General features: G+C 39.8%; 1 protein-coding gene across 3 annotated transcripts in view; it reads left to right on the top strand.

Annotated features, from left to right (window-relative positions):
• drc9 (dynein regulatory complex subunit 9) overlaps positions 1-12,553 on the top strand; it is a 54,536-nt gene that overhangs the window by 21,990 nt on the left and 19,993 nt on the right. For all 3 annotated transcript variants that reach the window (XM_043702388.2, XM_043702386.2, XM_087993518.1), the window contains exons 6-8: positions 2,072-2,233; positions 6,350-6,424; positions 11,479-11,610. In XM_043702388.2, coding sequence (XP_043558323.1) covers positions 2,072-2,233; positions 6,350-6,424; positions 11,479-11,610 — 369 coding nt within the window. The remainder of the gene's footprint in view (positions 1-2,071; positions 2,234-6,349; positions 6,425-11,478; positions 11,611-12,553) is intronic.

Raw genomic sequence — 12,553 nt, 5'->3', positions numbered from 1 at the left:
CTAACCATTCCTCCAAATTCACATCCAAATCATTTATATAAATGGCAAAAAGCAGTGGACCCAGCACCGATCCTTGTAGCATGCATTGGTCACAGGCCTCCAATTTGAAAAGCAATCCTTCACTATCGCCATTTATCTCCTAGTTTCAAGCCAATTTTGTGTCAAAACAGCCAGCTTTCCCTATATTCCATGTGATCTGACCTTGCTAACCGTCTACCAGGTGTAACCTTGTTAAACATTTTGCTGAAGTTCATTTAGGCAAAGTCTTCTGCTCTGCCTTCACCAATCGTATTTGAGTTTTTTTGAAGATTGCAGCAACATCCAAGGAGCATCTCTGTGGCTGTAATTGTGGGGCCCCTTGCAAAAATATTTGTATCATTTATAACTACGGGTTAGTGCCAGATGACTGGACAGTGGCAAATGTTGTGCCTTTGTTTAAGAAGGGATATAAGAAGAAGCATGGGAACTACAGACCTGTGAGTCTGACTTTAGCGGTGGGTAAGCTGTTGAAGGTGATTCTGAAAGATAGGATTTATATGCATTTGGAGAGGTAAGGAAAGATTAACGATAGCCAGCATGTGTGAGGGAACTTATGTCTCATAAACGTGATTGAGTTTTTTGAGGAAGTAACCAAAAACATTGATGAGTACAGAGTGATAAACATTGTTTTCTTGGACTCCAGTAAAGCCCGAGACAAGTTCCGCACTAATTAATAAAGTCAGATCATATGGGATTCAGGGTGGATACAAAATTGGCTTAACGGCAGGAAACAGTGCTGTTGGAGTGTTGTTTTTTTGGACTGGAGGACTGTTTCCAGCAATGTTCCATTGGTGCTAATTTCGATGAGAAATATCAAAGGCATAGTTGGTAAGTTTGTGGATGACACCAAAATTGATGGTGTACTGGACAGTGAAGGAGGTTATCTAAGCTTACAAAGAGAGCTCAATACATTGGATCAATGGATTGTGAAGTGGCAGATGGAGTTTAATTTGGATAAATGGGAGGTCTAGCATTTTGGTAAAACAAACAAAAGGAGGCCTTGGGTAGTGTTGTCGAACAGAGAGACCCAAGGGTTCAGGTCCATAATTCCTTGAACTTTTTGTCACAGGTAGACAAAGTGGTTAAGAAGGCACACTTGCCTTTATTGCTCAGATCTTTGAATAGAGGAGTTGGGATGTCACGTTGAGGTTGTACAGTACATTGGTGAAGCCTCTTCTGGTTAGTCCAGTTCTGGTTGTCCTATTATAGAAAGGATATCATTAAGTTGGAGAGGGTTCAGAAAGATTTATCAAGATGTTGCCAGGAATAGAGGGTTTTAATTTTAAGGAGATGCTGGATAAGCTGGGACTTTTTTCACTGGAGCGTAGAAGGTTGAGGGGTGACCATATCGAGGTTTCCAAAATCATGAGGGGTATAGATAAGGTGAATGGCAGGTATATTTTCCCTAGGGTGAGGATTTAAAGACCAAGGGGTATATTTTTGATGTGAAAGGAGATACATTTTAAAACACCATGAGGGGCAACACTGTATGGTTCGTGTGTGCAATGAACTTCCAGAGGAAGTGGTGGATGCAAGTACAATTAGAACATTTAAAAGAAATTTGGATAAATGCACGAATAAGAAGTATTTGCAGGGAAGTAGGCCAAGTGGAAGCAGCTGGAACTGTTTGGGATCATGGTCAGTATGGACTGATTATACCGAAGGGTCTGTTTCCATGCCGTATGACTCTATGAAATGAGTGACAAAGGCAGAATATTATAACATTTGCAACAACAACTTGGCCGATGAGAAAAGGGATGAAGGATAACTGCATTAGTGTTAAAATGGGAAGAGAGAGTTTTGTTCTCTGCAATTTTAATCTGAATAATATCCAAATGTAAAGGATAAAAATTCAGACTTGAAATAAATTTTCAGACACAGACCTACCATTATTATAGGCATAAACTAGTTGAAAGAAAATGTAAATGTAATCATATGCACTCAGGTTATTAACCATGCACAACACTTAATAATTGCAGGGAAGTAAGGCAATTGCAGCTGCTGAACTGTCTTTTTTTTTGTGACTGCACAGCAAAAAAATGAAATGATCGCCCACCTAAAAGACCAGTTGCAAGAGATGAAGGCAAAGACTGCCATGGAAGGAAAGTACATGAAAAAAAATGCAGAACTGCAGATCTTCCAGACACAAAAGAAATGTGCTGATGAGGAGAATAAGCTACAAGAAGAGATTCAGGTTGTTAATTCAAGATATTTTATGCCTATAAAATCTCGTAAGGCTATTCAAACAGTGATACAATAATCCAATGTAGATTTTGATTATTTCATGCATTGCAGATTGTGATCTCTCTCTTTTTGGTTAGAACCAATGTTCATGTTATCTACATCAGTACATTCTATCTGGACATTCAGCAGCAGCCTTTTTACCTCCCTGAAAAGGGGTCATTGAGGCCAATTGTGGTATCCTGACTAATTGAGCTGGCAGTTTGCTTCTTGTAGATTACAGTTTGTGCTGTGATGGTTAGCTATGCATTAAGTATTGGTATGCATTAAGTACTTTCCCCTGCCACCGCAGGAACTGTAAAACCTGTGCCCACACCTCCTCCCTCACCTCTATCCAAAGCCCTAAAGGAGCCTTCCATATCCATCAAAATTTTACCTGCACATCCACTAATATCATTTATTGTATCCGTTGCTCCCGATGCGGTCTCCTCTACATTGGGGAGACTGGGCGCCTCCTAGCAGAGCGCTTTAGGGAACATCTCCGAGACACCCGCACCAATCAACCAAACCACCCCGTGGCCCAACATTTCAACTCCCCCTCCCACTCTGCCGAGGACATGGAGGTCCTGGGCCTCCTTCACCGCCGCTCCCTCACCACCAGATGCCTGGAGGAAGAACGCCTCATCTTCCGCCTCGGAACACTTCAACCCCAGGGCATCAATGTGGACTTCAACAGCTTCCTCATTTCCCCTTCCCCCACCTCATCCTAGTTTCAAACTTCCAGTCCCCTTGACTTGTCCGGACTTGTCCGACCTGCCTAGCTCCTTTTCCACCTATCCATTCCACCCTCTCCTCCCTGACCTATCACCTTCATCTCCTCCCCCACTCACCCATTGTACTCTATGCTACTCTCTCCCCACCCCCACCCTCCCCTAGCTTATCTCTTCACGCTTCAGGCTCTCTGCCTTTATTCCTGATGAAGGGCTTTCGCCCGAAACGTCGATTTTGCTGAAGCTCCTCGATGCTGCCTGAATTGCTGTGCTCTTCCAGCACCATTGATCCAGAATGCATTAAGTATTGTCTAGTGTGGTTCAGAAGCCCCATTCTGGCATGCCATTTTGCTGCAGTGGAAAACAGTAGGCAGAGAAGGTGAAGAATTCACTAGACTCCGTTTTCTCGTGCTCTATTCTCCGCCAGTTGAGATTTTTAAATTTCTACTCACCTCTTTGAGTATCCTTGCAAACAGTCAGCTTCCAGATGTCAAGGCAATCAATGTTGTTAGTATCAATATTCACAAACTTCATTCTCTCTTGCAGAAGTCAATGCAGCAGAGACATTGACGTCCAGGAGGTTGTGGATCCACTGGTCAGTTGTACACAAAATCTTTGGATGTACAACCATCATCCATCTGGTGATCATGGCCAAGCTAATGCAGGCGTAATTGACTTGGCAATGAGTGTGTACTGGTATAATTAGCACATTTTAGGATCTCTGAGTAATTATAGTACTGAAGTACACCTGAGTCAGAGAAGGCAGAAGGTATTAAGTATTTTCCCCTACCTACCATATGTTGCCTGGGCCTTTCTGCTGCAGAGGATTGCTTTGAGGATTCGGACTTGGTAAACTGTCAGTTTGGTGTTCTAAGTCAGGTTGCTGTTGTTTCTGCGTCTGTCACTCAGCTTGGATCTAACAGCTCTAGCTTGTGATATGCATGTGTTGACTTCCACATCACATGCTACCCTGATGATTGTGGATGTGTGACGTTATCAGCAACCTCCAAGTATTATTAGTGCTAATAGAAGATGGTATGACAACATGCTGGAATGTGGCATTTGTCATCTCAGTGCTAATGTTCAAACCAAACACTTTACAGGCATAACCAAATATGTCATTCTTGCTGCCTGTATGGAATATTCATGTGGCCTCATGAATGTAGAACAAATCTCTGATGAGGACTTGGCACTCTTTTGTCTTGGATTTTAGGTGACCCACTTTCTGTTTGCAATTGGACAGGCTCTATGGATTACCAGAAGTAATGTGACAGCAGCAATGAGAGTAATACGGAACAAGTGCAAAAAATTGGGATTAGTGCATTTTTAGTGATAGTTATATTAGGGCAGACTTGATGGGCCCGAGGGCCTTTACCACGCTGCATGAATCTATGAAAATGCCAGAAACCCCCCCCCAACTGACTCCACTGTGGATCTCAAAAGACTTCATTAGAGCTGACACCAACCAATATATTGTTAAGGAAATCACATTGAACAGGTTCAGAGGGCAGCCAATTTCTGTGGCGTGGTAGTCTTGTACCTAAGATGACGCCATAAGTGGCAACTTGCAAACTTTTCACTATATTCATATGAGTACATGTGACAATAAGCATAAACATTCAATTTTCTCCAGAGAGCAGTAGACGTGGAGTCATTGAATACTTTTAAGGCACATGTAGATAGAGTTTTGGCTAACAATGGAGTCAGTGATTATTGTGGGTAGAAGCTACATGGAGCTGAAGCTACAATTAGATTAGAAACAACACTCAATAAGCTCGATACCATCCAGGACAAAGCACCCTACTTATTGAGCCTACGTATTGAGCACTACATCCACAAGCATCCACTCCCTCCACCACTGACACTCATTAGCAGCCCAGTGTGTGCTATTTACAAGATGCACTGCAGAAATTAACCAAGGATCCTCAGATAGCATCTTCCAAACTCATCAACCGCTTCCATCTGGAAGGACCAGGGCAGTAATTACATGGGAACACCGCTACCTGCAAGTTCCCCCACAAGCTAATCACCATTCCTTCTGTCACTGGGTCAAAATCCTCACTAGTGGCATTGTGGGTTAGCCCACAGCTGGTGGGCTGCAGTGGTTGAAGAAGGCAGCTCATCACTACCACTAGCAAGAGCAAATAGGTTGGACGATAGATGCAACTGGCCTTTTCCTGCTCCTAGCTTGTATGTTTCAGGAGTTTGAAAGACTTCCACTTATCGCATGCCTTGGTTAGATTGACAAAGGCAATATATTACTGTTTACTTTGTTCTCAGCATTTTTCTGCCAGCTGCCATGTCAGTTGTAGGGCTTCCAGCTCTGAGAGCACACCAAGATTTGGAATAGATGCATTCAGCCAGGATTTATAATTTAATGAAGACAATGTAGCAAATATTTTTCCAATACTGCTCAGCTGAACAATGCCTGAACAGTTTTAGCCATTTCTGCAGCTGCCTTTTTCTTGTACAGGGTAACAATCTTTGAGTCACACAAATCTTGAGGCATTGCCCCTCCATTCAGCAGGGTCACAGAATTCCTACAGTGGTAACAGAGGCCATTTGGACCATCAAGTCTGTGCAACCCTCTGAAGAGCATCCAACTCAGAGCCAGCCCTCCACCCTATCCCTGTAAACCTGCATTTACCGTAGGTAATCCACCTAACCTACACATCGCTCTACACTTTGGGACAATTTAGCATGACCAATCCAGCTAACTTGCACATTTTTGGACTATGGAAGGAAACCAGAGCACCTGGTGGAAACTCATGCAGACGTCCAACATTCAAACTTCACATAAACAGTCACCCAAGGCTGGAATTGACCCCAGGTGCCTGGCAATGTGAGGCAGTAGTGCTAACAACTGTGCTACCTTGCCACCCATGCCCGGTTAGAGAAGTTTATGCAGATCCTGTAAGAATGCTGTTTTCCTATATTTGATCATTTGAATTATAAGATTAGCAACTGGACCTTTGCCCATGGTATGTTGGTAAACAGATTTGCTAAACTGTCCCAAACTGGAGCATTCAACTATCTACTTTTGGCCAAGTGGGAGAATTTTCCTAAATGTTTAAGGACATGAAAGAAACATTGGGAATGAACACAGAATTGACATTTAATAAACTAGAGAGGGAGAAACTACAACTGCCTCAGTAAACTCAAAGTACATGTGACTGTAATGTGGATACCTTTGCGGTGCTTTGAAACTGAAATTATGATGATTATATAAAAAATACTTTAATCTCTGATAGCTATGATATGCAAACTTTTTCCAAAAATTAAAGTATTGATTGGCATATATCCAAATCAACATTTTAAAATCTCTTGCATTCCATTAAATTTGCTTTTTTTTAAACCAGCTTTTGAAAAGTAAAATAGATCAGGAGATTCGGATACACGTGGATATTGAAAAGTTCCTGAAGCAAAATCAGTCAGTAAGTATTCAATTTCCTCAAATTAAACATAAAGCACTCTAATTCTCTATGATACAAAGAAGTGCAATCAGATGTGTTGGTATCTTTCAATATCCACAAGTCCTATAACAAGAGTGAACACAGTTTTCTTTCCAAGCATTCCAGGCTGGGATCAGACCTAGCTCATAGTATAAGAACTTATTTGGCTAAAAGTATAGCAAACATTTGATAGGGTTTCATTATGATTTATCAAGGCAAAGCTATTCCTTGATTGTTGCGACCTCAATGAGGATTCATTTAATAGCCATTTAGTTAAAGCAATTCATGCTCTAATGTGTGGGAAGCTAATTTCTCTACTATCCCCAATTTTTTTCTCATCATCTATTGTTAATCTATATGTCATTTAAACTAAATTATCAAGACATTTAAACAATTGTTCATTCTTCAAACCTCAACCTGTCTTGTCTTTAAGTATTTTTCAATGTTTTCTCCAATCTATTAATTAATTTAGTTTAGCTGCCTCTTCACCCCATTGAATTAATATATTCTAACATTCAACAGTTTTACACTTGATTTTTCCTTTATCTATTTTCAATATGAATAAATTTAAGATATGACATTACTACTTGCATGGCATTTCCCTGGCTTTGTAAGTCATAATTGGTTTGAACATTATATTCATTTTTCACTTGACTATGCAAGATGCTGGTCAAGGAAAATGTCCGACACACATACTTGCAACAAATTTCTTCTTTTGACCACAACATTTTGTCACATCAAAGTTACAAAAGTACATTGTATGTGTCTGTGTTGAAGACAGATTTTCTTTCCTCCTTCTCAACCTGACTGCATCATTTGACATAGCTGTCAAACTGTTCTCTTCCAACTCCTCTTTATAACTACCCAACCCACCTCATTCAATTCCGATTTAATGAAGTGATAATTAGAGAACTAACCTCAATGGTTTTTCTTATATTCCAGCAAAGCTATCACACATTCCCCAGGATGTATCCTTGGAGCCCTCTAAATTCTCAGCTACATTGGCACAGTTGGTAGCACTGTTGCCTGAATGACAAATCTCTGGGTTCAAGTCCTGCTCTAGGGCTTGAGCACATAAATCAAGACTGAAATCCTATTGCAAAGTGTAGGAAGTGTTGCTCTGTTGTAGGGCCATTTTTTTAGATGAGACATTAAATGAGCCCACATCTGCTTCCTCAGATTCATGTAAAAATCCCTTGGTAATTAACCTAAGTCTCATGACAAACATCACAAAAGAAAAGGTGACCACACTGATATTTATAGAAGTACTGAGCACAAATGAGCATTTCCTACATTACAATAATGATGTAAGCTGCTTAGAGAGGTCATTAAAAAGTGCTGTATTAACTCTTTACATGGTGCTTCTCAGCAAAATCATCCAAAATCACAATGTGTCCACTGACACACCTGATGTCAATACCCAACTCTACCTTAGCAATACCCACCCAATTCCTCTACTGTCAATCTCTATCTCGTTTTCAGTTTGTTTTATCTCAGAAGGTCACAGAGGCATTGTAACGGCCTCTTACTTAAAGAAGTGTCAATGTTTACATTTCTGGTCATCATTCGCTGGTCCCGAAACAGAATACAGTGTATTCTGGAAATGTGAAGTGAAGCAATTAACATTTCAGATTGCTATCCTTCATCATAACTCCTGTTTTAAGTATCTTCAGCATTTTCTGTTTCTAAACATTGCTGAAAGTAGGTACAGCTAAAAAGCATGGAAGCAGACCCTTCAATCCAATGAGTCCATATTGCCATCCCGACCATGTTGCCAAATTAAACTTGTCCCACTGCCTGCACTTGGCCCATATCCCTCCAAACATTTTCTATTCATGAACTTGTTCAAATGTCTTTTAAACATTTTAACTATACCCGCATCCACCACTTTGTCTGGCAGTTCATTCCACACACGACCATCATGCCATTTTTAATTTTTTTCTCCTCTCACTTTAAGAATATACCCTCTAGTTTGAACTCCTCCAACCTAGAGAAAAGACCCTTGTCATTCACCTTATTTATGCCGCTCGTGATTTTAGAAATCTCAATAAGGTCACCCCTCATCTTCCGATGCTCCAGTGAAAAACAAACCCAGGCTTTTCAGTTGATTTTTAAATCTCAAACCCTCCATTCCAGGCAACAGCCTAGTAAATATTTTCTGAACCCTGTCCAGTTTAATAATATCCTTCCTATAATAGGTGAGAAGCTGAAGCTTTTCATCTTGCATCAGAATTAGGACAGAAGCAATAGATTTGGAAAAAAAAGAGAGACCATTTTACACACAAAGAGCACCGGGTGCCGATTGGTTTGGCCTTAATTAGCATGGAGATGCAGCAAGAACAGTTAACTGATACAATAGACACGTTGAAATTCCTACAGTCCAATGTGCCACAAGATCTATTTTATTGAAACTTCATGAATAATGCTGCTCACCATTTAAGCTTGATGCGGAGATAGAGCATATCAAAATTATCCTGCATGCTAACAGATATTTTGATGAAATTATCACTGTGAAAACTCATGAAAAGGCCTCCATCCATCACTTTTGGCACTTAACTGTACCCAGTTTACCTCAGATTACCCAGAAGGAGAAGATGTCTGAAAACTTTGAACAGCGGGTGAAACTAGTTGTCTCTTCCACAAAATCCTTGAGTGGTCTTCTCCACTAACAGAATACTGTCAAGTCTTTCAGATGTTTTGCCTACCATACAAATGAGTAATGCGATGAATGAGTTTCACTGCTGGTGCGATGTCAGGTCTGTAAGCTTTACATCCCAACTGGCAGATCATATCTAATAACACGAAACAATGAACTTTCACAGCTGGCAGCATGCTTTCTCATGCTCAACCAGCCTATGCTGTCAAACCTAAGTAGAGGTATATGCATTATTCGATGCAATTCTGCAATTGGAAATTATTTGTTTAATAATCTGTATTAGGCTAAGATTTACATTGGAAACAAATTTAAGATCATCAGCCGGGTTCACAGTGTGATGCATTTGTGTGCTAGTAGTAACATAAATAAATATTCAGGACCCTGTTTAGTAGGATAAGAAGTAATTTATGAATTGGCTATCTCCATGACATTGTTTTGGAAAATTGCGCCTTTTTCAAACCAGGGGATCGTGGATGCAGCCAAACCCTGTTGCAACCACATGACAACAACTTGTCTGGTTTGAGAATTATGCTGATGTTTAACTGTTCTTGTTGCATCTCCATGCCTGTTATAGCTTAACCCATTAGCGCCCTCATGTCATTCATTATAATCTTTTTTTTCACATCTGTTCTTCTGATGGATGCAAGACACAAAAAACTTCAAAATCCCCTCTTCGAGCAATATCCAAGTTCTGTAGTACTAAACATTTATTTTTCTGTTTTTATCTATTTTCTAATCAACCTGTTGTGAGATGTTATTACACACCTCTGCAGCAGGTCAAACTTGATCCTATGCCTCTTGGTCCAGGTTTAGGGACACTACCACTGCACCACAAGAGGATTAAAATTCAACTTTTTAATCAGTCTGTTCAGACATATGACAGATCTGGAGCAGGTAGGATTTGAACCCAGGGCTTCTGGCTCAGAGGCAGGGACCCTACCACTTCACCACAACAATTTTGTGTTTTTATTTCACTAATTCCAAATGGAAACAGCTGTGAAGAGACATAATTTGCTGACATTTGATCCCCGCTGCCGATAAAAATCAAGTTTAGATTTTCCAACTGATGCCATTATAATGTCTGTGGTAATCCCATTTACTACCAATATGAAAATAACACACTCATTAGAAAATATAGGCCACACTGCTAAGTTCAAAGAATAATATTTCAGCAAAATGTTTCATAAACTGCAGAAACATAGAAAATAGGAACCAGAGTAGACAATTTGTCTCTTTGACCTTGCTCCAATATCCAATATGTTCATCACCAATCATTAAATCATTATCCTGTTCCACTTTCTCGTCATACGTTTTGATCTCTTCAGCTAAAAGAATTATGTCTAACTCCTCTGAACAACATCCAGTGTTTTGGTCTCAATCATGTTCTATGACAGAGAATTCCACAGGCTCAACACACTGTGGATGAATCAATGTTTCCTCACGTCAGTCCAAATTAGCCTACCCCTATCTTTATAAACTGAGAGCCCGGAGTCTTGTTTTAACCTATCCAATTTCTCTTCATACGTCAGTCCTCCCATCTCAGGTTTCAGTCTACTAAAGCTTTGTGACACTCTGTCAATATCCAGAACATCCTTTCTCAGATAAGGAGACCAAAACTGCACACGATATCCTCGGTGTGGTCTCACGAGGGTCCTGTACAATTGCAAAACATTCCTGGTCCTGTATTTAAATCCTCACTACAAAGGCCAACATATCATTTGCCTTCTTCATCACCTGCTGCACCTGCAAGCTTTTGACAACTGGTGCAGGACATTCAGGCCTGATTGTATCAATCATTTTCCCAGTCTAATCGCCATTTGGAAATGATTTGCCTTTCTGTTTTTGCTACCTAAGTGGATATCTCACATTTTTCCACATTAAGCTTCATCTGCCATGCATTTGCCCATTTACTCAATTTGTCCAAACCACAGTGAAGCATCTCTGCACTCTCACATTTCACCCTCCAACCCAGCTTGGTGCCATTAAATAATCCACAGCAAGAGGGTAAGCATTCAAGAGAAAGAGAGGGAAGAAAAAAAATCTATTGTTGATTTTAATTTGTCTAGCTTTAAGTATAACAATAAACTTCGACAAAAATTTCCAGTAAACTATAATGTTGAATGACAAATTAAAATCAGTATCCAGACTATAATCTCTTGTTACTTGAATACAATAAATGAATAAAAATACTTAAAGTATATAAACAAAAACATAAATAAAAATAGAAAACATGCAAGAAATGTAGTGTGAGGGACAAATAGAAATTAAATCAGTGACAATATTCCACCTTGGTATTTGAAATATGAAACTACTCAATTTTTCTGCTGATTAAAATACCCTGAGGTTTGCATCTTATACCTCTCTATTCTTTGTCAATCAGGAATTGGAAGAAAGCCTAGAATTTTGGATGGAAAAATATGACAAAGATGTTGAAACTATGCAGAGTAATCTGAGTACTCTGAAAACATCAAAAATCAGTGATTTACAACGGCTTAAAGAATACTCTGAAAAGGTAATGTCACCTTTTACATATTATGATCAGAGAATATGCTGTATGATTTAGGATGACTTAAGTCACTTGTTATCATAAGAACATAAGAAAAAGGGATTAGGCCATTGGGCCCCTTGAGCCTCCTCTACCATTCAGTAGGATCATGGCTCATCCGACATTCCTCACATCCTTTTTCCTGTTCTTTCTCTGTAACCTTGATTCCTTATACCAATCAAGAATCTACTTCAGCTTTAAATATATATAAGGACTCCACCCCTACAACGCTCTGTGGCAAAGTGTTCCAGAGACACTTAACCGTCTGTAAGAAAAAGATCCCTCCTCATCTTAGACTTAAATTGACACCCCTTTATTCTAAGTCTATGTCCTCTGGTCCGAGACTCTTCTCATGAGGGGAAACATCCTCTCAACATTTACCTATTTAGTCCTTTAAGAATCCTATGTGTCTCATCACCTCTTATTCTTCTGAACTCCAATAAAAAAGGGTCCAAACCTATTATTCTTTGCAATAAGACGATCTCCATTCTAGGTATTATGGATCAGCCCAAACCCTGAGAACATTTCAAGAAGGTAGCCCCGACCCTAACTTTTCTAATCATTTTAAGCAGGTGTAATGTGGATATTTTAGGAGTGATGCAGCTGGCTCAACCACGCGGTTTTAAACAAAATGATTTATTTATACATAAACAAAAGAAAACTGAATTTAGAATAACATAACTATTTGAAAACCTAATTGACTCTATTGCAACTTAATGATGATGTTCCAAATACTTGCAACATCACCATAAACTTGGCAAATAAAGGTAAAATCGAACACAGACTCTTACAGGAGAGATGTCAGAGAGAGCAAGGATCAGCATAGAACAGTTTCTTTGACCAGCAGCCTCAAAAACTGACTGCTTACTAAAACCAAACTAAACCAAACCAGACCAGAGAAAAAGAGAGA

This window comes from Chiloscyllium plagiosum, unplaced genomic scaffold (genome assembly GCF_037043375.1).
Source record: "Chiloscyllium plagiosum isolate Xiang-an unplaced genomic scaffold, Cpla_swu_hap1 HiC_scaffold_13, whole genome shotgun sequence".
In the NCBI taxonomy this organism is placed as follows: domain Eukaryota; kingdom Metazoa; phylum Chordata; class Chondrichthyes; order Orectolobiformes; family Hemiscylliidae; genus Chiloscyllium; species Chiloscyllium plagiosum.
The sequence above is the reverse complement of the archived record's forward strand: the minus strand, read 5'-3'. Positions and strand labels throughout refer to the sequence as shown.